Source organism: Daphnia pulicaria, chromosome 5, assembly GCF_021234035.1.
Source record: "Daphnia pulicaria isolate SC F1-1A chromosome 5, SC_F0-13Bv2, whole genome shotgun sequence".
NCBI classification, from domain to species: domain Eukaryota; kingdom Metazoa; phylum Arthropoda; class Branchiopoda; order Diplostraca; family Daphniidae; genus Daphnia; species Daphnia pulicaria.
In genome coordinates this window covers 5,129,327-5,151,113 of record NC_060917.1, presented here as the reverse complement: position 1 = coordinate 5,151,113, position 21,787 = coordinate 5,129,327, and the positions used below count along the sequence as shown (strand labels likewise).

Sequence of the window (21,787 nt, the reverse complement as noted above, 5' to 3'; positions counted from 1 at the left end):
ACACGGGCAGGCATGCAAGCCACATTGGATTTGTTTTGACTGAAAGCTCTTACATAAAAGAGACGTTGCTTTACTCTCCTTTTTGCTTTTTCTCGGTAGCGTGTCCTGTTTTTGGAGAATGTTGGGTAGGAGATTTCTCTGGTTCAAAGTGGGTCACCAATTTAATTACTGATGGCTGCTTTGATGTTATCAATAATGAAATTCATTATCATTCTGGCGTAATAAACGTCTTTGACCGGTTCCGAATACTAAGTTGTTGCGCGGCATTTAATTTCGGTTGCTGGTAAGACTTTTCACAAGAATTGGAGACTTTTTCTAAGAAATCAGAAATTAGAAATGAAATCGTTTCAGGATTTCTTTTTTTGGAAACATTTAGAAACCAATCAATTTCAAAATCCTTATACAATCATGCCAAAATTCATCATAAATTAACCGTTTAATGTTTTCACGCTAAATTTCAAGTTATGTCAATTGGAATTTACATAAGTACGTTACGTTTTCCAAGTTTTGAAATAAGAAACCAAATTACCGGTAAATTTGATCTGCATTAAGAAATGCGAATGCTTAATATTCTTTGCTATAATAGATTTTATCTTATCATTTATTCATCTCTGTTTTATATAGAAACAGATTTAAGCTATTTGTGTACTAAAGTGACAAGTTTTTTTCTGTTTTTAGATTTTTTTATATTCAAAAAGTGATAACGGATTAAATTACGATTAGTTGTCAAAATTTTGTTTTGGCAACCTTGTTTACGGTTTACGTGAGCCGCCAGGTGTCGCTGTCATTCGTCTGCCAGGTTGTCCAAAGTCTCAACGCAAAGCCGGGAAAATGCAGTTCCTAGGCGTTTCTGTAATTTTCGTTTTATATTTATCCTGTGTATCTGGTCTATACTTTCACATTGCCGAAACGGAAAGAAAATGTTTCATCGAAGAAATTCCGGATGAGACTATGGTCATTGGTAAGTGGTTTCAACGTAATGTTTTTGTCGACAGCTTGGGGCCGAAACAAGGCCACGTCATCATTGTTATTTCTGACATCTGGCCCCGTTACCTGCATTCTGGCTATTTTTACACATTATAGTGTCAATATTAATAAGTGATTTTATTTTCTTTTTTTCTGATTTCTAAAAAAATAGGAAATTATAAGGTTCAGTTGTATGATCCTCGTACTGGTGGTTTTATGCCCTCAAGCCCTGGAATTGGAATGCATGTCGAAGTTAAAGATCCAGATGACAAAGTCGTCTTATCCAGGGTAAACATCATCATAAGTTTAGATACCATAACAAAGATACAATTGTTTCAATTTTTTTAAAGGTGTACAGTTCTGAAGGAAGATTTACCTTCACATCACACACACCAGGAGAACATATCATTTGTTTGTACTCAAATAGCACCAAATGGTTTTCTGGTACACAGTTGGTATGTAGCCAGAAACCTCATTGGATGATTCAGGAATGATGACATTTCTATTTCCCGACAGAGAGTTCATTTGGATATTCATGTTGGAGAACAAACAATGGATTATGCTGGCATTGCACAAAAAGAAAAGTTGACCGAACTTCAACTACGTGTGCGCCAACTACTCGCCCAAGTTGACCAGATCAATAAAGAGCAAAACTACCAACGTGTAAGTTGCTTTTATCACTATGTTATCATTTTAGTTTGTTTATACAGACTACTGTGTTGGTTTTTTTGTGGCAAATAACGTCTTTCCCGTTTCGGAGATTTAATTATGTGTTAACGGTTGATTGCAGATTCGCGAGGAGCGGTTCCGACAGACAAGCGAGAGCACTAATCAACGAGTTCTCTGGTGGTCGTTGACTCAAACGGCCATTCTCCTGGTGATGGGTGCTTGGCAGATGAGACATCTCAAGAAATTTTTCGAAGCCAAGAAACTCGTCTAAAACGAGAAATCTGATTGTGCTGTCCGTCTATTTCGGTTTCTTATCTCGTCTATCTTTTTTTTTCATTTTTTTTTTCTACGACTGACTTTGTAATGGCTAAGAATATGATGATGGAATAAAAGTTGATACCACTGTTTTCTCTCACAGCTGTTAACAATTACTGTGTTTTCACAACAATTAAACTTGCCCGACTGCTTTTTGCTTGGTGAGAGAGATATTTTTCCTCGTTCGGGTCGATGCCGATTATTTAATTAGTAAGTTTTCCCGATTGGTTGGTAGATGGCGCGGGGTGCGTTTTCGACAACGTCAATGCGGAAATGCCCGACGGGAGATCAGCTGACTAAGAGTAGCGACTAGAGCTGCCGAGTCGTGAGTCGCCAACAGAGTGGTAAGGAACTCGGCGCAGTTTCGGCCCAAAAAAGTTATTTTGTCTCTGACTGAGACTCTTCCCTAATAAACGAACAAGAAGATCATCACAGGATTTCGGATTTGACTCCATTTCATCCGAAACTGGGTAGGTTTTGAGTCTTTTCACTGCTGTTGCTGTGTGGACCTTGGAAAAATTGCAAGTCGTGGTGTGTCGGCTTTGGGCTGTGTGATCCATCCAAAGGCGATTATTTTCTCTCTCTCTCTTGTCTGGTGTCCATCATACGTTTTGGGACTTTGCTACGTGAAGGGAGAAAAAAGCTAGCCATAGTTTCTATTTTCGGGAGTTGAGCGACCTCTCTCGAAACCGGATTGTGTACAGCTTCTGCATATTTCGTTCGTGAGTTGGGGCCTTTTTTTCCCCTTATTCTCGATAGTCTTGGGTCCTCTCGTTTTGTCGGAAGAATGTTTGAGTATTCCCACACGAAAATTCTCGGTCGCCATTTGTGTGTTTTCACTGAAATGTGAAAAAAAGGAACAAGCTCGGCCGTGATTTCCTCTACGGTTTTGTTCTTGAACTAAAAAAAGCTTTATTTTAAAATTCAGAGTCGTTTTTTCCCAGCTTGCGGTTTCCTTGTGTACTGACTCTCACTTTCCATCAAATTGTGTGTGTGTGTGTGTGTGTAGGGTGTGATGGCCCTGTAGACGGGCCATTGGCTTATTGCGGTTTTGATTCGTAAGAGGAGATGGGAACGTCATGCATTTCTTGATGAATTGTCTGTTCTTTTTTATCGGACACAGGAAGGAGACGCCAGTGCCCGCAAAACGAGCCAGAGAGAGAGAGCGGTCCTCCACCTTGGCCGACCTTCACACATCGTTTGGGACTCCCAAGGCCAGCAACCAGAAAAGCCGGCTTTTCTAGAGGGAAACAAAAAATAAGAGGACAAGAAACTACAGACCACCATTCTACCACCCAGCCAACCTGCCCCGCTGAAGCGAAGAGAATTTCCTTGTTTGGTCGGGAAAATATTACCAAGAACCAAAAAACGAACGAGTTGGCCTAAATTCGTGACTACCATAAGAAGAAGTAAAAAAAAAAACGCTTCATCGTCAACGAATCAAGACGAGCCATGCAAGATGAAGCGCATCCAGCAGCAGCAGCGACATCGTCCGCAACTGCCACGACGTCGGGTAGTATCGTCGGAAAGAATGGCGTCGGATTGAACCTCGGCGTCAACATTTGTTCTTCGTCAGACCACTCGGTCGGGCTCTCATTGCCCATCTCGCCACTTTCAGTCAAAGCTGGAGGCTCGGATTCTTCTTCATCGTCGTCGTCGTCCTCGTCGTCGTCGCTGTCGCCCCATCTCCACCCCAACATCTACAGCGGAAACCACAGCTTTTCGGGCAATGGTGGGAACCCGACGTCGTCGTCGTCCAATGGCGACGGAGCTGATCCGGAACTCTCGACACCAGACTCTGGAAGGTCCAGCTTGAGCCACAACGGGAGCAATACGGGAGAGCATGGTGGCCTCGGTGGTCACACTAGCCTCGTCGGTGGATTAATGAGTTCATCGTTGCTCTCCAGCTTGAGCCCATCTCCTTCGGCTGGACTGTGGTCGTCGTCGACATCCAGCAGTTGTAGCAGTAGTGCCGAATCGGGCTACCATCCGCTGTCTCCGCATTCGCCGCCGAGTCCCAGCCAGCAGCGGCGACCCATCACGGGGTCCCATCATCTCAGTCCGAGTTTGACGACGTCTTCGACGACGCCTCGGTCAGGGCCGAGCTCGCCCTCGAATTTCCTCCTGCCGGGAGTCATCAATGCCAACAAATCGCCGGCGTCCTCGACCTTTTCTTCTCCCTGGTCGAGCGGAAGTGGTGGACCACCAAGTCCAACCCATTGCTCGTCCCACTTGAGCCCGTCTTCATCGGGACTGTGGAATCGTGGTCGTTCGGCGCCCAATTTGGCCGGTGGAAGCGTCGGCGGAGGGGGTGGCGGCGGCGGCGGTGGTGGTGGCGGTGTTAGTAGTGGTGGCTGTGGCGGTGGAGTTGCCAGCAGTCCGTTCGGTCACGGACTCAACTCTGCCTTTGCTCCATTTTCCCAATCGGCCGGCTCTCCGTGGGCCAGCTTAGGTGCTTCGACTACTCCGGTGAGCCGCAAAAGCCTTAGTAATCACCACACTTATGGCATGGCTGGTTCGATGACCAATCCGGCCGCAGCGGCAGCGGCTGCTGCTGCGAACGCGGCTGCAGCCAGTTACATGGCGAACGGCCAGAGCGGCTACGGCGGTGCAAGTCGCTTTCGTCGCAGCACATCCTACCCGGGAAAGAACAACGTCTTCGGTTCCACCCAGTTCCATATGGCCCCGCCCACTCTGGAAGTCACCAACATCGACGAGAACAGCGACTACATGTATCAGGTATGTCTGTACTAGACACACACTGCTAGCCCAACATACGTTGAACTCGGTAATCATTGACATGCCTACGACCTCTTGATGACCTGTTGGCGGATGTGATGACTGATGAGTTTGGTATTTGTTTTCCACTAAGGGCGTGACCTTTCTTCTTTGTAACCCATCAACTCGATTGATAAGTGCACTAAAGTTTGATATGTCAGCTCGATGCGACATCGATTGTGTTGTGCCAATGACACAAGTTTTTCGGTTCCAAGGTTTTCCTTTTTTGTTTGGTTTTTTTCAATATTTCCACCGGTAATGGGATACGATGCCAACCCATCTGCAGCCGTAGCTGCTTTTTCCGCCCACTCCTTTTGCGCGTGCGAACCGTTTTCCAAAATGGCCGCCGAATCGCCCCATCTGCTATTATCAAATTATCCCGTTCATGACATTTGGTCATCATCAACTAAATAACAATATCTCTGCGTCGGTCGGTTACCGAGGCCATCAACTTTATTTCTTTTTTGGTGGGGCCCAATTCACCAATTGAATTCACATTATTATTGTAGTACTTAGCAGCCGTTGAGATGAAAGTCGTGAAAACTTCGTTTGCAGTAGAGTACAAGTTTAGACTTGGGCTGTCGACATCCGGTAGGACTCTGAATCGAAAAAAGAGTGGGATGATATTAGAATCGCTGTTTCCAAAATGCATAGCCTGCGTGTGTGTGTGTATTACGTTGCACATTCATCGAGAGGCTTATTTTATTATTATTTTTATTATTATTATTTTCTATTTTGCCATGTCTCGCACCCCCCTGGAGGTGTCATTGTGAGGCAGGTTGCCATGGCGACGCAGAGTTCTGACGTCAGAACACTCTGCAATGTCAAACAATCCACGAGAGAGCAAAAAAGGGGAAATAAAAAAAGGAAGAAGGAGCGAACGAAAAGAACCCGAAGTCTCTTTTCTACGCACAAACTATTCCCCCGCTCCGCCACTATAATACTACCTACGCTCATCCTGACGTGGCGGAGGCGGTGCCGCTCGATTAAGCCGCCCTGGACGACCTGTCAATTCAGCCGTCCAATTTTCTCCGTTGTTATTTTCACTTTTTTTTTTTTTTTTCGTTTTTCAACCAGTTCAGAAAGAAAAACATAAAACCAAATCTTTTCGGACCAACCATCGACTCCCATTTCCTCCTCAAATAACAAAGTTCTAAACACGTTGAGGTTTTTTTTCCCCTCCGCCTATCCGTTTCAATTCGTTAGTAATGCGATCTTTCTTTTCGGGTTTCGATGTAGTACATTGTCAATTTATTTCAAAGTCTTTAGGGAGTGTGGGTGGTTTAGACGGGATTTTATTTTTCTGCGTGAAAGGCACGGGGGTGGGATGGCTGGAAAGGGAAATGCCAGAGAGGAACGCGCGCGTATTGATTCGAAATTGTTCCTCCTCGGTCCGCGTGTGTGTGTACATGTGTAGTACGAACTAGGAAACAAAATCGCGCAAGTCTTCCTAATCGATAAGCTTACACTACTTTTCCATCCCGTGTCCTATCCCATCAATGTAGGCGCTCCTTGTAAATGGGAAAAAGATGCGGGAGAAGCGAAGACACTGTCCGCATTCAAAATAGAATCAATGAACTGTGTACAGTTCTGGCGCTCGGAAATAGGTCACATCATTTTTTCTTTCTCTCTCTCTCGCCTTTTCTCTTAAAAATCTAACGGAAGGATGCGGTTCTTTTCGCCCCCCTCCCCCTCTCCGCCATGGGAAGTGGTGGTGGGCGATCCCCACATACAAATTCCTTGTTTTTTCTCGTTTTTCCTTTTTGTTTTTGTCCTGGCTGCAATAAATAACAAGTTGTAACCGGGTCGTTTGGAAAAAAGTTCACGTGATCTCAGTCATCAAGATGGTGGGTGGATGCCTTGGTGACTACCTATACAAGAAAGTAAGAGAGAAAAAGAGAGAAGGTTATCACTTGTGTACGCGAACTCCGTGTCGGAGCTATCGATCGGTTTTCTTGGCAACCGAGAAGCCATTCTTTCCAATCATGCCCAAGTTGTTTCATATCACGTGTCATGACAATCGCTATTAGAAAATCCTTTGGGCTATCAAACGTGAATGCCAAACCACCCAGATAAACATCCGGAATCTGGGTCTGGAGTGTTTAAGTCTTCCCAAACTGTTTTTTGCCTTCTACTTCTTTTTACTGTGTGCGTGTGTGTTTTTAGAGACTTATTTTTTGTGTTGTAAATTTTTTTGCCCTTCTGTTTGGTTGTTGCCGTTCTATTTCGAGTCTGTTGGCTGGAAAAAGAATGGGCGGAGCCAGCGAGCAAGCACCCAGTTGGCACTGGATGCGCTTTTTGAAGGGAAACCTTCTCGCCGACCATGTGAAACTAATCGAGATGATCCCTTTGTTTATATTTTGCAGGACCCTCACGGATCCATCACGCCTAGTCCCCTGGATAATATGCGAGGACTCGAGTACTACCTGCACGATATGATGCATAATAACGCAGGCAGCGACGGACAGGACCAGCAAGCCAAAGGTGGTGATGAACCCGATTGACGTGTTTGATGTTATTGATTAGCTCATTATAAAAGAGGAAAAGAAAAAAAAGGAACGCTGGACTGGTGCAGCTGCGGCGTGCGTGCGCGTATAGAACACACATAGACAGAGAGAGCTGGTGTGTGTGTGTGTGTGTGCCGGCCCGCCCACACTCCTGAGCCCGTCTCTATCACGTGGTACCTCCTCCTGAATCAATAAGCGGGACTCTGAGTGACGTCATGTGCAACTTTGTGTTATTCAATGGGCGAAGGAACTGAACCGACGAGGCGGCGTATGAAATAAAGCAATTAATAGCTGCAAACAAAATGTGTGCGCCAGCTCACGTCCAGCGTGATTACATGTCGGGGTGCAAAGGACGAAAATGATTTTTTACTGGATCGCGGGCAGTGGGAAACCCAGTACATGTCTACAAGTAGCGTTAGATTGATGGACTAAAATGATGGATTGCCTCGATCAAAAAACTCAATTTCGACTCTTCTTTTCTTTTCTTTCCGCGTTTGTTTTTCTTAGCAGGAAAGTACTACTCGGCATTGGATGGAACGGATATGAACTACGGAGGCGAGGACAACGGCATGGGACTGACCATGGGCCTCGGCGGAATGGCTGGATTGGGTAATTATGGCGATACCGCTGATCGAGGTCAATAGAATCCTTAGAAGTGTATTTACTGAGCGACGATGGTCGGCTTTTTATAGCAATGGAATCTCCATCAAGAAGGCCAAACAAGTTGCCATGGCTACGTTAGACGAGCTGCTATTGATTCCTTTTTTAGTGACTTAACATAACCCCCGAACCTTTATTCCCTGTATGTTCCCCTGCCTTAGCTATATCTGTATAGCGCACACATGTTTTGTTTCATTATTTTCTTAGGCCCGACAAAAGACGAGTCGATTCGATCGATCGGCAGAGTCGTTTTGGGCGAAAACTAACGATGTTTTCTTTTCTCTGATGTTTTCAATAGATTGCTTCGGGATGAATGGTGGTAACTACTTGCCGTCGTTGTCTATTCATTCGCAATCGCACTGTCTACCCTCTCCGTCGCGTATCTCGCCCAGGAGCCCCGTCTCGACCTCTGGATCCGAATCTGGAGAGCGCTATTCACGAAAAGTCTTTGTTGGAGGCCTCCCTCCCGACATTGATGAAGGTATCGTGTGTTTTAAGAGAGAGAGACTCGAATTTCAGGAGTCCTTTCTTAGAATTGAGAATCTCGTTCTAACTATATCTCATCTTTGCTAATTCGTTGTTTCTTTTTCTATTATTTTTGCAATTTCAACAGAGGAAATCAATGCCAGTTTTCGTCGTTTCGGATCGTTGGTGGTCGACTGGCCTCACAAGGCTGAAAGTAAATCTTACTTCCCACCCAAAGGCTATGCGTTTCTCTTGTTTCAAGTAAGTTGGTCGTGTGTGCGCATTCGGGCGTCATTATCACAAAAAGTCATCCCCATCTGTTTTGCCCATTGTACAGGAGGAGAACTCTGTTCAGCAGTTGATTGAGACTTGTATGCAAGAGGAAGATAAATTGTATCTCTGCGTTTCGTCACCCACGATCAAGGTATTGCGTCGCCGAGATGTATATACTACGACGGAGCGAGGGAATTAACTTACGACATTTCCCCATTCTTGATCCCGCAGGATAAGCCAGTACAAATAAGGCCGTGGAAATTGTCTGATGCCGACTTCGTTCTAGACGCTTCTCTGCCGCTCGACCCTCGCAAAACAGTCTTTGTTGGCGGAGTACCCCGTCCTCTGAAAGCGGGTAGGCACCAAACGCATTTGAGACCGATCGATAAGTCGATCCTTGCGTAGGAAGACGATCATCTTCCCCTTTCATATTTTTTTTTTCTCTCTCTCTTTCATTTTTATCGTTTGAACGTTTTCTCATTGTTGTTCATTTTTGTTTTCGCTTGCAGTCGAACTGGCCCTGATTATGGACAGACTCTACGGAGGCGTTTGCTATGCCGGAATCGACATTGACCCGGAATTGAAGTATCCTAAGGGAGCTGGACGTGTGGCGTTCAGTAATCAGCAATCGTACATAGCCGCAATTAGTGCAAGATTTGTGCAATTGCAGCACGGAGACATCGACAAACGAGTAGGGATAACTATAATGCCGGGCACGAGTGTTGATTACGTTGAGAAGTTGATTTAATCAAACAACTGATGCAGGTTGAAGTGAAACCGTACGTTCTGGACGATCAATTCTGCGATGAATGCCAAGGAAGTCGCTCGGCTGGAAGATTTGCCCCTTTCTTCTGCGCCAACGTGACATGTCTTCAGGTACATTAACTGTTATAACAATCATCTTCAGCCTGAGCGCCGTTCTATCCGAGTCGTTTGTTATGATTGCAGTACTATTGTGAGCATTGCTGGGCCATGGTTCATTCACGCCCAGGCAGGGAGTTTCACAAGCCGCTCGTCAAGGAAGGAGCTGATCGACCTCGAACCGTTCACTTTCGTTGGTGAAGCTTGGCTGAAAATCGATAGTTAAAGTCTGTTTCTCCTTCTTCCCTCCCTCGCTCTCTCTCTCTCTACGTACACCTCTTTTTCTCTACTTCTTTCTCTTCCCCTTTGACTCTCTTTTTCCTTCCGATTTCTTACATCTTCGCCGTCGGTACCCAACATACAGATACTGCGCAGGTGGGGGGGTGGGGTCTCTTACGTAGATGAATTCAAATGAGGATTATTTCTTTTTTTTCTGGATTCAAGGCGGATTCGTCTTGAGGAAGTAGGACAATTGATCATCATTTATTTCCATCGGCTTCAACAAAACCGTCTTATTTTTTCTTGAACTTGGGGAAAAGGTTAACTTGGACTTGGCTGGGGGCTTTACCAAGATAAATTGCGGTACAGATATCTTTTAGATTAGCTGTTCATTTTTCTCAAGTACTTTCTTTAGTCCAAAAGACTTTCTAAACCAAAGAATTTGTTTTGGGTTGTAAAATGAAGTATTATTATTTTGTTTATGTTTTTTTATTTGTTTTTTTTTTTTGTAGAGATTAATCAAATCTATTTTTCTCCTAATAGTTTCTTAAAAAAAAGAAAAATCTGATTTTTTCTTTATTATTTGGTAATGAAATTAATGTTGCTTAGCGACTAAGTTAAAATTTAGTTTTTTTTTTTTCATCAGATGTTGAACGTCGTAAGCCTGGGTAGTCTATATAACTGAAATGCAACACAAAAAAAGAAAACAAAAAAGATGGGTAGGAGGTTTTTATTGATCTTGAAAATAAAAGAATTATTTTTTCTTTGAAATTTTAATCAACACCTATATTTAACTGCTGGTAGTTGGCCTAATTCGTATTTTTATTTCTTTCCTTTCGCGTAAGAAAATTAAAAACAATTCACTAGGCGGACTAAAAAAAAATTGTTCAGTTTCCTTGTTGGACTATTAACTTTCTGTTGATTGTTTCTTATTTCCTGATAATGTCTTAACCTAGTCAGTTTTATATACCATCTTTTACCCCACAAACCCAAACCTTTTTAATTTTTTCTAATTTCAATTTTTTTTTGTTTTTAAAACAAAACCTTGAGTGTTCGATTTTTTTTTCTTAACCGGTTAAAGCTTTTTATATTTATACATATATTTTTTTGAAAATTTCTCCCTTTCCGTTACCACTAAAAGGAAGGAATATTGTTTCTTTTCTGTGGTATGTAGGTAATTGGGATGATAGAAAAAAGGGAAAAGTTGAATTTTGTTTTCTATCACTCCGGAGGGATTCTTTGAAATAGAGGAAAGACCCAAAAGCTGGAAAAAAGTAAAAAAAAAAAAAAAAAAAAAAAAAAGAAGAAAAAGAATGGACTAGTTTTGTATTTGTGTGATTGTCATTTAGTCGTCTTTCCCCTCCCCCCTCCAATAGCTTTATTGTTAAATTTTTTTACCTACTACTAACCAATTGTTAAACGGTTAGGTAAGAGAGGGTGAAAACCAACCCAGGTTGTGGTGTTTGTTTCCTCGTCGTTTTTTTTTTTTACATTGCAATTTCAGGCGGGGTATGACGTCTTTTTCTGTGGCCGCAAGTTTCAATTTATTTTTCTGTCTCTATTTTTCTAATCGTCTTGGAAATCAACACTATTCTTCCTCCTGATTCTCCTGCGTGGAAATCTACACATATACACACCTCCTCCATGAGTTTTCTGGCTTGTCCGTTCTCCATGTGATAATCCTATTCAACCTGTTTTTCATCCACCAATCAAACTGGATAGGTAGTAAAAGCTTTCAGAAACTGGCTCCACCCTTGTAATCGAATGTAATTTCTAAAAACCGGGACTGCGGTTCGCTTTGAAAAAAAGCAAAATTTTGATTCGGTGAAGTAGACACGAAAAACTAAACAAAAAAAACAAAAAGAAGAATCCGGAAATCCGTGGTTTCCAACCTGCCCCCCACCCCCCGTCTTTTTGCACCCGCTCTCCCTCCTTCGCTTTTGCAAGGAATTTTGATACAACAATTTTTTGGTGAACTCTTTTCAATCCTGGTGTTTGGCTTGCCTGTTTTTTTTTTCCTTTTTGTAAAGACGTTCTTTTTGTATAACCGTTTATGTTTTTTGTAATTCGTGGAGATTTTTTCGGGAATTAGGTCATCCCGCCTCTTTTTTTCTACCAAAATTAAATAAAAATTTTTCAAAAAGCAAAACAAAACAAATGAATGTTTGATTGTTATTTGAGTGCTGTTCGTGTTTCTCTTTTTTAATAACCCTGAAATTTAATGGACAAATTTTTACCTGTTCAAAGAAAGAAAAAGATTGATCTCGACGCTTGTTCATCGCGAAAACTTATGTTATGTTTAACTTTGTGCGTAACTCAGTACGTAAAGCAGCTTGTATGTAAAAAATCGTAAAAATGTGAGCTTGAAAATGCTTTCAGAGCATTAAGGTTGCTCAAATGATTGGAGTTCTATTGTCACGTAGTGGGTCATTCCATCCCAACTCGAATTTTTTCGGCGCGGAAAAAAATAGAAATGTCTGATTTTTTTACAGTGCGTTCCTTATACATCAATCATGCACTGTGTAAAATATCAGATTTTTAAAAACAAACCGGAAGCTGAAAATCAAATTCAAAGTTTCTGGTTTAGCAATAAAATTTTATACTGAAATCGCGTTTTTCACCTTTTTTTACCGTTTTCTTTCACGGCAAGGAAAAACAAAATCAATGAAAAAACAGGAAAAAATTCGCTCTTTCGAATGGTTTATTTAAAACTTTTTTTTTGTTTTAATTTGTTACCATAAAGTTAAGTTAAAGGTTAAAACTTTTCAAGGCCCTAGCAAAAATCTCGGACAAGGCAGAAGCCTGAAATTTAATACTCATATAGGGACCCATAGTTTGTATAAGCATAAAAATTTTCAGCGTGGGCAAAGTATGCGTGAATTAGTTATAATTATTTTAAATTTTAAAGTTCGGCCGTATCCGTTAACACGGGAAAATAATTTCATATCATGAGACTCAAGGATAAGAGAAGCCGCGAACCCCATGGGACTTCGCTTCTAAGAATTTTTAGCAAGTCCCCTCTCTTTTTTTGCGTCATCTCCCAAGACGCGAAGTCCCATTGGGGTCGCGGCTTCTCTTATCCTTGAGTCTCATGATATGAAATTATTTTCCCGTGTTAACGGATACGGCCGAACTTGAAAATTTAAAATAATTATAACTAATTCACGCATACTTTGCCCACGCTGAAAATTTTTATGCTTATACAAACTATGGGTCCCTATATGAGTATTAAATTTCAGGCTTCTGCCTTGTCCGAGATTTTTGCTAGGGCCTTGAAAATTTTTAACCTTTAACTTAACTTTATGGTAACAAATTAAAACAAAAAAAAAGTTTTAAATAAACCATTCGAAAGAGCGAATTTTTTCCTGTTTTTTCATTGATTTTGTTTTTCCTTGCCGTGAAAGAAAACGGTAAAAAAAGGTGAAAAACGCGATTTCAGTATAAAATTTTATTGCTAAACCAGAAACTTTGAATTTGATTTTCAGCTTCCGGTTTGTTTTTAAAAATCTGATATTTTACACAGTGCATGATTGATGTATAAGGAACGCACTGTAAAAAAATCAGACATTTCTATTTTTTTCCGCGCCGAAAAAATTCGAGTTGGGATGGAATGACCCTAGTGGAGTTCTACTGTCGGGTATTTTTAATAATATTTTTTAATGGAGTTTTATGTCTTTGGACTTCTACTGTCGTTGGAGTTCTACTGTCGCATTTAAAGAAATTTTTTTTTTAAATTATTTAAAATATTACACCGACAATAGAACCCCAATATTTTATTAAAATTACCAGTTACCAGACAATAGAACTTCAGTGCCCGACAGTAGAACTCCACTACGCGACAATAGAACTCCAATAATTTGAGCTGTGACTGCAACCAACTTAGGATTCAAAACTCTTTACCAGATGTCGCTAGTGTCGCCCTTGTTGTTCTTATCGTGAATCGAGGCAAAATGGGCGAAACAATTGGTTGCTAATAAAATACTTATATTCCTGTGATTTCATATACCAAATTGAGCTTCGTAACTTATGTAGGTTTATCTTGACCTAATTTCCTTATTTTTTATACTGTACCAACTTATTTCTTCAAATTTGAGATACATACTGTCAGTCATTCCAACAAGTTGACTTAGTGCTCAGTCACTTTCCATCCAATAGACCCATCATGCTGTCGAAAGCCAAAAACTCATGTTTGAAGCACACATATACTGGAATACAAATCTGCCGAGTTAAGGTATTTTCCCATTACTTCTATCAGACCATTACAATTCAGATTTTCATGTAACATAGGTATTCTTGTTCATGAACCATAGGATCTTTTCTGAATCTCGCAATTTTGGTGGTGTAACCTGCAAGATTATGTTTGTTGTTATGGCTGTTTTTACTTTGGTGTAGAAGGCAACCCAGCTAAGAAATAGGTAGAGTTTTATTTCTTATAGGTAAATTTGTGTCAATTTGTAAATAATGTAGAGAATTTCCTTGTCCCATTCCCACATAGAGTTTCAGAGACATGAAGAGTGTGAAGTGAATAACCTGCCATGTGTATGTACATGTACCAGATCTGCTTGATGAAAGTGAAATGCCTTACTAAATTCATCACCCATATGATAAGGTAAGCATCAATATACCTATCACCACACTACTGCAATACTTCATGACACTTTCTTTAGCATCAGGAAATTTATCTCAACATATGGATGGAGTAATGCTGTTGGTTGCTATGGATTCCATTTTTACGGTTTTTTCATCATGGACATTTCAGTGTGCTTCTTAGAAAAGGTAAAGATTGATATTCTTTATTCATTTTTATATTTTCATTAATGTAAAACAAATTTTTTTTAAACAGAGCACGCAGTTTCTTAATGGAATCGTGTGGTCCTGGCACGAAGAGTCTTGTGCCAATGCTGACCTTTGCCCATGACGGAAAAGGGACTACCACCAACGTCCATCCTTATCTTCGTGACGAACGCTCATCTAGCTTCACTGCTTCTAAACACAATTTGTTATACTTCACTGGCGACTTGGCAAGTTTCTGGACCACTTCATGATCGCTTCCGTCCGCTGTTACAGACCTGTAATCATTCACCACGGGATTATGTCCAGGTACCCAACAATTGACTTATTTTCGTTGGTTATCTACCGATAGTCTAGTTGCGTTAGACTCTTGTCTATGTAATAGTTTCCAAAATCAGGCCCTTCTTACGCTCAAACGAACTTTTACTTGGACGTTTCTTTTTTTCTAACGCTAGATGGCTTTTTGATAATTTGCAGCTGTCAAAACAGTCAGTTTCAGTTACTTTGTACATCTCTTTAAACATTTATTGGCAGTTATTGTGTGGAAATTTTTTAGTGAAAACTAACAATAACTATTCCACAAACAAAGCTCACTTGTTAAATTTTCGACAATTGATTTTTTTTCTACTTCCGGTTTTCTTATTTCAGTCAGTAGTTGAGTAAATATTCATTCGACGCACAAAATAACCACATATTCGTGATCCTCGTCAAATTTGTGGTAAAGTTCATGTTTTTATTTGTACGTACGCGTACTTCCGGTTTCGAGAATTATCCTGAACTATAGTTCAGGAAAATTCTCGATTTTGGCCAAATTTTGGATTTCGTTTAAATCACTTCTAATCGACCCCAAATTTCATGGAGATCACGAATATGTGGTTTAATTTGACGACAGCTCAATGGTTGAGGCGCTTTGGTTACTTCCGGTTTACTTCCGGAATTTTTTTAAAGACTAGCAAGTGAGCTTTGTTCTGTTTACAGTTCTCAATATTGCAAGCTGATTTTACGTTAAAAAAAAATGCATCTTTGAGCTTAAAAACCTGATTATTGTTTCTATCTGTCATTAAATAAGAATTGTTTTCTCTTTATTCAGGTAATGCAGAGGAGACGTCGAGATGGACGACGATGGATTTGGATCCATCTATGATTTTCTCATCTTTAACAGTCGTCACCGGTCTCCGTCGGATCTACTCCTCATGGGAACGAAACTCGGTGGAGTGAATGGATGTAAGTTCATCATTTACAAGTTACTCACATTTAGGTTGTGTTTATTGTATTCTAATCTAATTTGTTTTGATCTGATTTAGAATGCGCCAACAAAATACTTCTGGCAATGGAAATGGACAATCGCTGGCAGTGGAAAGGGACAATCGCGACCGGCACCGAGAATCGTCATCAACGTGGATCTTCGTATTGTTGGTATTATTTCGTTTGTGTTAGTGCTAGTTAACCCGTTGGCTGCCACGCCTTTGTTCCCCCCTAGCTCCTTAGCACGGGCCGCGCTGTTCGGCCTCGTGGTCTTCATGCCGCGGGGTCGGAAAGTCGCACCAGCCCAAAATTCGCCGCAAGGCGCCTGTTAGGCAATGCACCATAGGGACTTCCCCCTTGTCGATACGGTGATGGATTCTAGAGGTTGTGCATTCCATCTTCTCCTGTCACCGTGTCAGCCCGGACTTGTCAGCAATGGCAAGTCCCACTTTGATCATGGATCCTTCAGACGTGGCGCGTAGAGTAGTAGAGAGTACAACCTACGGGTTGTATGGCGTGGCAGCCAACGGGTTAACTTAGGTGTATGTATGTATGTGACTGTAAAATGTGGTGGAATTGTGGGTGGAGATGGGACAATAAAGCAATTCCTTTAAAGATTTCGTTAGCTGTGTCTTAAATGTCCTAACCTAACCTAACCTAACCTAACCTAACCTTTAACACTTGTACATATCTTACAACTTTGAAGTTTAACATAAAATTTAGGCAACTACCTGATCAGCTCCAGACTCTTCCAATAAACATCTATGAGGAACCGAACGTTCTGCCATGCACATCTTGGTTACGCCATTAACTTGCATAACTTTCCCTGAACATGAAATTCGTCCAAGTTTCAGAATGTCCGAATGCAAAGCAAAAGCTCGAGACATGAAATAAGAAATATCCAACAAAAATTAGAACACGTCGCAATATCAATAGATTTGGAAGTGTTAAGAATTCGTAGAAGATGGTTACCATTAATAAAATGTATTTCCTCATTTAAATGATAAACAATAATTCCAAGTGACAAGTTACTATTTTGACATGCTCGAGAAATTTAAACAAAACAGACAGTATGGCTCTAGTATTTGTAGGTGTAGTACTCCGCTGCCTCGGTGGTGTAGTACTCCGCTGCCTCGGTGGTGTAGTACTCCGCTGCCTCGGTGGTGTAGTACTCCGCTGCCTCGGTGGTGTAGTACTCCGCTGCCTCGGTGGTGTAGTACTCCGCTGCCTCGGTGGTGTAGTACTCCGCTGCCTCGGTGGTGTAGTACTCCGCTGCCTCGGTGGTGTAGTACTCCGCTGCCTCGGTGGTGTAGTACTCCGCTGCCTCGGTGGTGTAGTACTCCGCTGCCTCGGTGGTGTAGTACTCCGCTGCCTCGGTGGTGTAGTACTCCGCTGCCTCGGTGGTGTAGTACTCCGCTGCCTCGGTGGTGTAGTACTCCGCTGCCTCGGTGGTGTAGTACTCCGCTGCCTCGGTGGTGTAGTACTCCGCTGCCTCGGTGGTGTAGTACTCCGCTGCCTCGGTGGTGTAGTACTCCGCTGCCTCGGTGGTGTAGTACTCCGCTGCCTCGGTGGTGTAGTACTCCGCTGCCTCGGTGGTGTAGTACTCCGCTGCCTCGGTGGTGTAGTACTCCGCTGCCTCGGTGGTGTAGTACTCCGCTGCCTCGGTGGTGTAGTACTCCGCTGCCTCGGTGGTGTAGTACTCCGCTGCCTCGGTGGTGTAGTACTCCGCTGCCTCGGTGGTGTAGTACTCCGCTGCCTCGGTGGTGTAGTACTCCGCTGCCTCGGTGGTGTAGTACTCCGCTGCCTCGGTGGTGTAGTACTCCGCTGCCTCGGTGGTGTAGTACTCCGCTGCCTCGGTGGTGTAGTACTCCGCTGCCTCGGTGGTGTAGTACTCCGCTGCCTCGGTGGTGTAGTACTCCGCTGCCTCGGTGGTGTAGTACTCCGCTGCCTCGGTGGTGTAGTACTCCGCTGCCTCGGTGGTGTAGTACTCCGCTGCCTCGGTGGTGTAGTACTCCGCTGCCTCGGTGGTGTAGTACTCCGCTGCCTCGGTGGTGTAGTACTCCGCTGCCTCGGTGGTGTAGTACTCCGCTGCCTCGGTGGTGTAGTACTCCGCTGCCTCGGTGGTGTAGTACTCCGCTGCCTCGGTGGTGTAGTACTCCGCTGCCTCGGTGGTGTAGTACTCCGCTGCCTCGGTGGTGTAGTACTCCGCTGCCTCGGTGGTGTAGTACTCCGCTGCCTCGGTGGTGTAGTACTCCGCTGCCTCGGTGGTGTAGTACTCCGCTGCCTCGGTGGTGTAGTACTCCGCTGCCTCGGTGGTGAAACTCAGGGCAGAATTATTTTTGGGGCTTCGGTGTAGTAGTTCAGAACATCATAAGTCGTGGTGTACTACTCTAGGGCCTTGGTGGTGTGGTATCCGGTTGTTGCGTATGTTTGTCGTGCAGTAAGGCGGCGGCGTTGCGGTTTGGTATCCGCCATGCGCAGGAGACATCGGTACACCAGTCGCCGACCCAGCCATCAACGACACAACAACCACAACGGCATAGTTTACTAGACATTATTCAATAATCCCAGGCATATTAACAAAAAGAAAAACTAGTTGAAATTGATACAAAATCATTTAACAGAACATTTACCCATGATTGCCAACTGATAAGATGAAGAAGGCAGCTGGTGACAATTAGTACGATGCAGTTGTAGCCATGTCAGAGGCGTTCACTCTACGGATTTCTATCACCTTTTCTCTCTCCTTTAATAAGATTTTCTATCGTGGTCGACATCAACGATAAACACCCAACAGCAACACAACGCCAAAGTTAACTATACACAATAAACGAATTGAAGATTAATTTTCGAATACAAATCATTTCAACAACTTAAACAAGATAAAATTGATTCTGGACTCGAATTAACAATAAATATTTACCCATAAGTACTAATAACACGATGAAGACGGCAGTTGGTGACAAATGATGCACCTACAGTTGTTGCCGTGTCGGAGACGCTCACTAGACTGATTTCTGTAGCCTTTTCTCTCGCCATTTATACGATTTTTTCTCACCCTGACCCCTCTCTTAAGCCTTGCGGCTATTAAACCTGATTGATAATAAAGCAAGCACTTTCCGTTCTCACCCAACCTCTACACCGTTGCATGACACGTTTTACGTTATGATCTCCGTGACCTTCGAGAGTGAAGAAAATGCAAACTGGCCTTTCCTTCTTTAGGTTGACGTTGCTGGGGATGGGTCTACAAAAACCAATATCAAAATTCAAAATGAATACCAAATGGTTTTCTAACACGTCTCGTTCTCACCCAACCTCCACACCACTGCATGGCACGTTTTGTGTAATAATCTCCGTGGCCTTCGATTGTTAAATGCAAACTGGCGTTTTCTTCTGCAGGTTGACGTTACTGGGCATGGGTCTACAACAATATCAAAATGAATAACATAATGCTTATGGCTTTAAACTCACTTTTTACCAATTGACATTTTCTTCTTCTATCATTTGACTCGTTTCTTCGGTGAATAAATGAATCTTACATTTAGAACCGCTCGAGGGACTTTTTTTAAAAATATTCCTCTGCAACCATATCTAAGTTTCAAACACATTACAATAATACTGCGCCACTGCTTGTCAACAACTATCAATAGATCGAGTTGCTATTAGCAACACGAATGAAGTTGTAAGTTTTTATTTACCAGGTTTTCTTCACCTTGCGTGGTACCGTGGTCGACCTGGGTGTCGTGACGTCAACGTCCTACCTACCAACTGGTCGTCTAGGTTTTGTCAGTACGACTATTATAAAATATAGGGTAGGTGAACCTCCAAGTTTCAAAATCAGCAGTTGACGGAAACGAGACATTGAATAACGAATGTAACAACATTACAAGTTTACAAGTGCACATCCTGTGCACATCCCAGTTTAAAGATCAGGAGTTGGTGGACACGACAAACTAAATAACGCATGTGTAACAACATTACAACAATATGCTCACGTTGTAGTTGTAATGTACCTTTACGTAAAATAAGCGTAAGCGTCGCAGTTTTTTGGATGATGAAGGTGAAAAATAACAAAAAAAAGGTTAATTAATCAACATGCATTAAGATAGTGAAAGCCGATGAGAGCAGAGAAGAACATTTACATTTCTTCTTTTGGTTCAACCAAAGTGCTCTTGAACAAAAAGAGTAATAATAAATTATATTTAAAAGCCCAGTAAATTTCTATGATTATTGCACGACATGGTTCACTCCGTGTTCAAAACGTGTTATAATACCAGATCTTAAAAAAATGAAATCTCTATTTAAAGTTTCTTAAACAGGAAACTAAAAGAGTCGGTTGTCTACCACTGACACTCTCTTTGATAAGGCCACAAATAATAATTGATCCGCATTTAATCCAGACAATTCAAAATCACGTTTCGATCACGTTCCATTCTAAATCTTGTTACCTGTCCTCTTGTCAATAGAAAAATGTTTTGACAAGAATCTAGTAAAATAGTGTTTTCAAACAAATTATGTGCATTTTTTCACTTAACCTTGTGAATTCAGGAACCCCTGTTAAACTCCGCAAACGTAAATTTAAAAAAATTACTCGCGGTCACTGTTTCCAATTTTTTTTACACTTGCTATTATGATAGATAATAAACTAGGGATAATAGTATTATCTCTAGTTGACAGAAAAATCCATCAAATAAATCCTGAAACCCTGAAATGCTGAAAAAATAAATGGCAATATAAATTCATAACCAAAACAGTCTTACAACAGTTTATAAAATGTAATACCACCCAATCACATCTATTTAAAAATTTGTTTTTGTGTGACATCACTATATAATGATAGAAGTTGTAATGTAATGCATTATTACAGAGCCATAGAAAGCCAACCAAAAATAAGTAAGAACCCTCCGTATGGCGTGTACTTGCGAATCCAGCGTTCTTCAGTTAAGGCATAGTAGTAGCATGTGCCAGAAAAAATCAAGGTTCCTAAAATCAGGAGGGTACCAGTCTTGTGAAGCGAAAAAAGATAAATAATTGGTGTGCTCAATTCAGTTACTTTTCCAAGAATATGAAAAACTTAACAAGATTATTTAACAAATAAATCTAATATTTTTTTAAGAGAAAAAAACATATTATTACCAGTTGAGGTCTGCGGCAAAGTGGAACACCCAATAAAGCAATTGAATGTAGAAAATGATACTTGTTGGCAGTTTCAAAGACCTGCTTGAATTCATTGGTGACATCTTCCTTTTTCAAAAAAGCTATAAAAAACAGAGGATAATAATTGAAATTGAAACATTGTACAACTTAAACTAAGGGAAAGTCTTTATACCGTGTGCACCATATGCCCCCAATATTACTGCAGCTGCTCCTGAAAGACCAGCGAGTCTCAAAACAGGATGCCCGACTCTAGCCATTTTCTGCATTTCGTTAACTGCCAAATCAGCCTTTGATTTCGCCTGAAGAACAAGTTCCTGCTCGATTTTAGCAACTGGGTTACTGGTTGAAGCCTGTGAGAAGTTAAACAGAGAAAAGGGCTTGAAATCTTCCGTCATAGAAATTGTAGGATCTTTAAATGTTGTCAAATATTACCGAACTACTGGAAAATATTCCAATCGCACTTTGAACGTAGGAGCCTACGAATTTCTTGGTAGCTTCAACAGCATCCATTTCATAACAACAACTGGTTAGCTTTAGCTATCTTGGACTGCGTTGTCAAATCGCAGAAATCGATCGAACAAACTCACCGAGGAATCGACGAGTACGACAAGCGAGCGATAAGGATTGCCGGACTGATAACGTCCGGATGGGCTGATTACGAATAGTCGGTAAAAAAAAATGGGACATTAAACGGGTGGATCGCAATAGAATGTCCATTTATCTGTCAAATTGTGATGGATGTGATGGATGGCATATTTTTCTGACCCGCTTTTTACCCGATGGCTCGTGGGTCAGAAAACGATGACCCAAAACCCTTAGGGAAAGAAAAATTAAAACAAGAAAGCACCAGATTAGCAAAATACCCGGCTCAGATCCCTAGT

General features: G+C 41.9%; 3 protein-coding genes and 4 long non-coding RNA genes across 12 annotated transcripts; 4 read left to right on the top strand and 3 right to left on the bottom strand.

Annotated features, from left to right (window-relative positions):
- Positions 1–778: 778 nt before the first annotated feature.
- On the top strand, positions 779–2,050 carry LOC124341322 (transmembrane emp24 domain-containing protein eca-like). Its single transcript, XM_046794380.1, has 5 exons — positions 779–961; positions 1,139–1,254; positions 1,317–1,421; positions 1,483–1,629; positions 1,757–2,050. Exons 1-5 carry the CDS (start codon positions 832–834, stop codon positions 1,904–1,906), a joined length of 648 nt encoding a protein of 215 aa, XP_046650336.1. The 5' UTR covers positions 779–831; the 3' UTR covers positions 1,907–2,050.
- Positions 2,051–2,253: 203 nt separating this feature from the next.
- On the top strand, positions 2,254–10,978 carry LOC124340900 (cytoplasmic polyadenylation element-binding protein 2-like). Of its 2 annotated transcripts, none has more exons than XM_046793680.1 (11): positions 2,254–2,420; positions 3,074–4,689; positions 7,095–7,212; positions 7,746–7,844; positions 8,194–8,376; positions 8,509–8,621; positions 8,698–8,784; positions 8,865–8,988; positions 9,143–9,324; positions 9,399–9,509; positions 9,582–10,978. In XM_046793680.1, exons 2-11 carry the CDS (start codon positions 3,403–3,405, stop codon positions 9,693–9,695), a joined length of 2,418 nt encoding a protein of 805 aa, XP_046649636.1. In that variant the 5' UTR covers positions 2,254–2,420; positions 3,074–3,402; the 3' UTR covers positions 9,696–10,978. The 2 variants fall into 2 exon arrangements, with proteins under 2 accessions (XP_046649636.1, XP_046649635.1); XM_046793679.1 differs by having other exon boundaries at positions 7,743–7,844.
- Positions 10,979–13,514: 2,536 nt separating this feature from the next.
- On the top strand, positions 13,515–14,084 carry LOC124341559. Of its 3 annotated transcripts, none has more exons than XR_006918467.1 (3): positions 13,515–13,741; positions 13,808–13,944; positions 14,024–14,084. It is a non-coding gene; the product is annotated as an uncharacterized LOC124341559 (long non-coding RNA). The 3 variants fall into 3 exon arrangements; XR_006918469.1 differs by having other exon boundaries at positions 13,667–13,679; XR_006918468.1 differs by having other exon boundaries at positions 13,706–13,732.
- LOC124341547 lies at positions 14,078–14,438 on the top strand. The gene is made up of 3 exons (XR_006918452.1): positions 14,078–14,128; positions 14,209–14,322; positions 14,381–14,438. It is a non-coding gene; the product is annotated as an uncharacterized LOC124341547 (long non-coding RNA).
- Positions 14,439–18,037: 3,599 nt separating this feature from the next.
- LOC124341556 lies at positions 18,038–18,923 on the bottom strand. 2 transcript variants are annotated; one of them, XR_006918463.1, is made up of 3 exons: positions 18,673–18,923; positions 18,383–18,566; positions 18,038–18,296 (listed from the first exon to the last, which is right to left on the bottom strand). It is a non-coding gene; the product is annotated as an uncharacterized LOC124341556 (long non-coding RNA). The 2 variants fall into 2 exon arrangements; XR_006918464.1 differs by having other exon boundaries at positions 18,683–18,923.
- A 60-nt stretch (positions 18,924–18,983) lies between these two features.
- On the bottom strand, positions 18,984–20,375 carry LOC124341526. Of its 2 annotated transcripts, none has more exons than XR_006918418.1 (3): positions 19,448–20,375; positions 19,228–19,389; positions 18,984–19,170 (listed from the first exon to the last, which is right to left on the bottom strand). It is a non-coding gene; the product is annotated as an uncharacterized LOC124341526 (long non-coding RNA). The 2 variants fall into 2 exon arrangements; XR_006918419.1 differs by having other exon boundaries at positions 19,228–19,340.
- Positions 20,376–20,471: 96 nt separating this feature from the next.
- On the bottom strand, positions 20,472–21,477 carry LOC124341370 (transmembrane protein 256 homolog). The gene is made up of 4 exons (XM_046794455.1): positions 21,339–21,477; positions 21,079–21,256; positions 20,886–21,007; positions 20,472–20,754 (listed from the first exon to the last, which is right to left on the bottom strand). Exons 1-4 carry the CDS (start codon positions 21,414–21,416, stop codon positions 20,611–20,613), a joined length of 522 nt encoding a protein of 173 aa, XP_046650411.1. The 5' UTR covers positions 21,417–21,477; the 3' UTR covers positions 20,472–20,610.
- Positions 21,478–21,787: the final 310 nt, after the last annotated feature.

Bases quoted from the DNA above. Each gene is read 5' to 3' on its own strand.
- LOC124341322 (XM_046794380.1), top strand. From the start codon at position 832: ATGCAGTTCCTAGGCGTTTCTGTAATTTTCGTTTTATATTTATCCTGT. The intron at 1,255-1,316 runs GTAAACATCATC...ATTTTTTTAAAG, and splicing joins ACAAAGTCGTCTTATCCAGG to GTGTACAGTTCTGAAGGAAG. The intron at 1,630-1,756 runs GTAAGTTGCTTT...GGTTGATTGCAG, and splicing joins AAGAGCAAAACTACCAACGT to ATTCGCGAGGAGCGGTTCCG.
- LOC124340900 (XM_046793679.1), top strand. From the start codon at position 3,403: ATGCAAGATGAAGCGCATCCAGCAGCAGCAGCGACATCGTCCGCAACT. The intron at 7,213-7,742 runs GTGGTGATGAAC...TGTTTTTCTTAG, and splicing joins ACAGGACCAGCAAGCCAAAG to CAGGAAAGTACTACTCGGCA. The intron at 7,845-8,193 runs GTAATTATGGCG...TGTTTTCAATAG, and splicing joins CGGCGGAATGGCTGGATTGG to ATTGCTTCGGGATGAATGGT.
- LOC124341370 (XM_046794455.1), bottom strand. From the start codon at position 21,416: ATGGATGCTGTTGAAGCTACCAAGAAATTCGTAGGCTCCTACGTTCAA. The intron at 21,257-21,338 runs GTAATATTTGAC...AACTTCTCACAG, and splicing joins GAATATTTTCCAGTAGTTCG to GCTTCAACCAGTAACCCAGT. The intron at 20,755-20,885 runs GTAATAATATGT...TCGCTTCACAAG, and splicing joins TTTGCCGCAGACCTCAACTG to ACTGGTACCCTCCTGATTTT.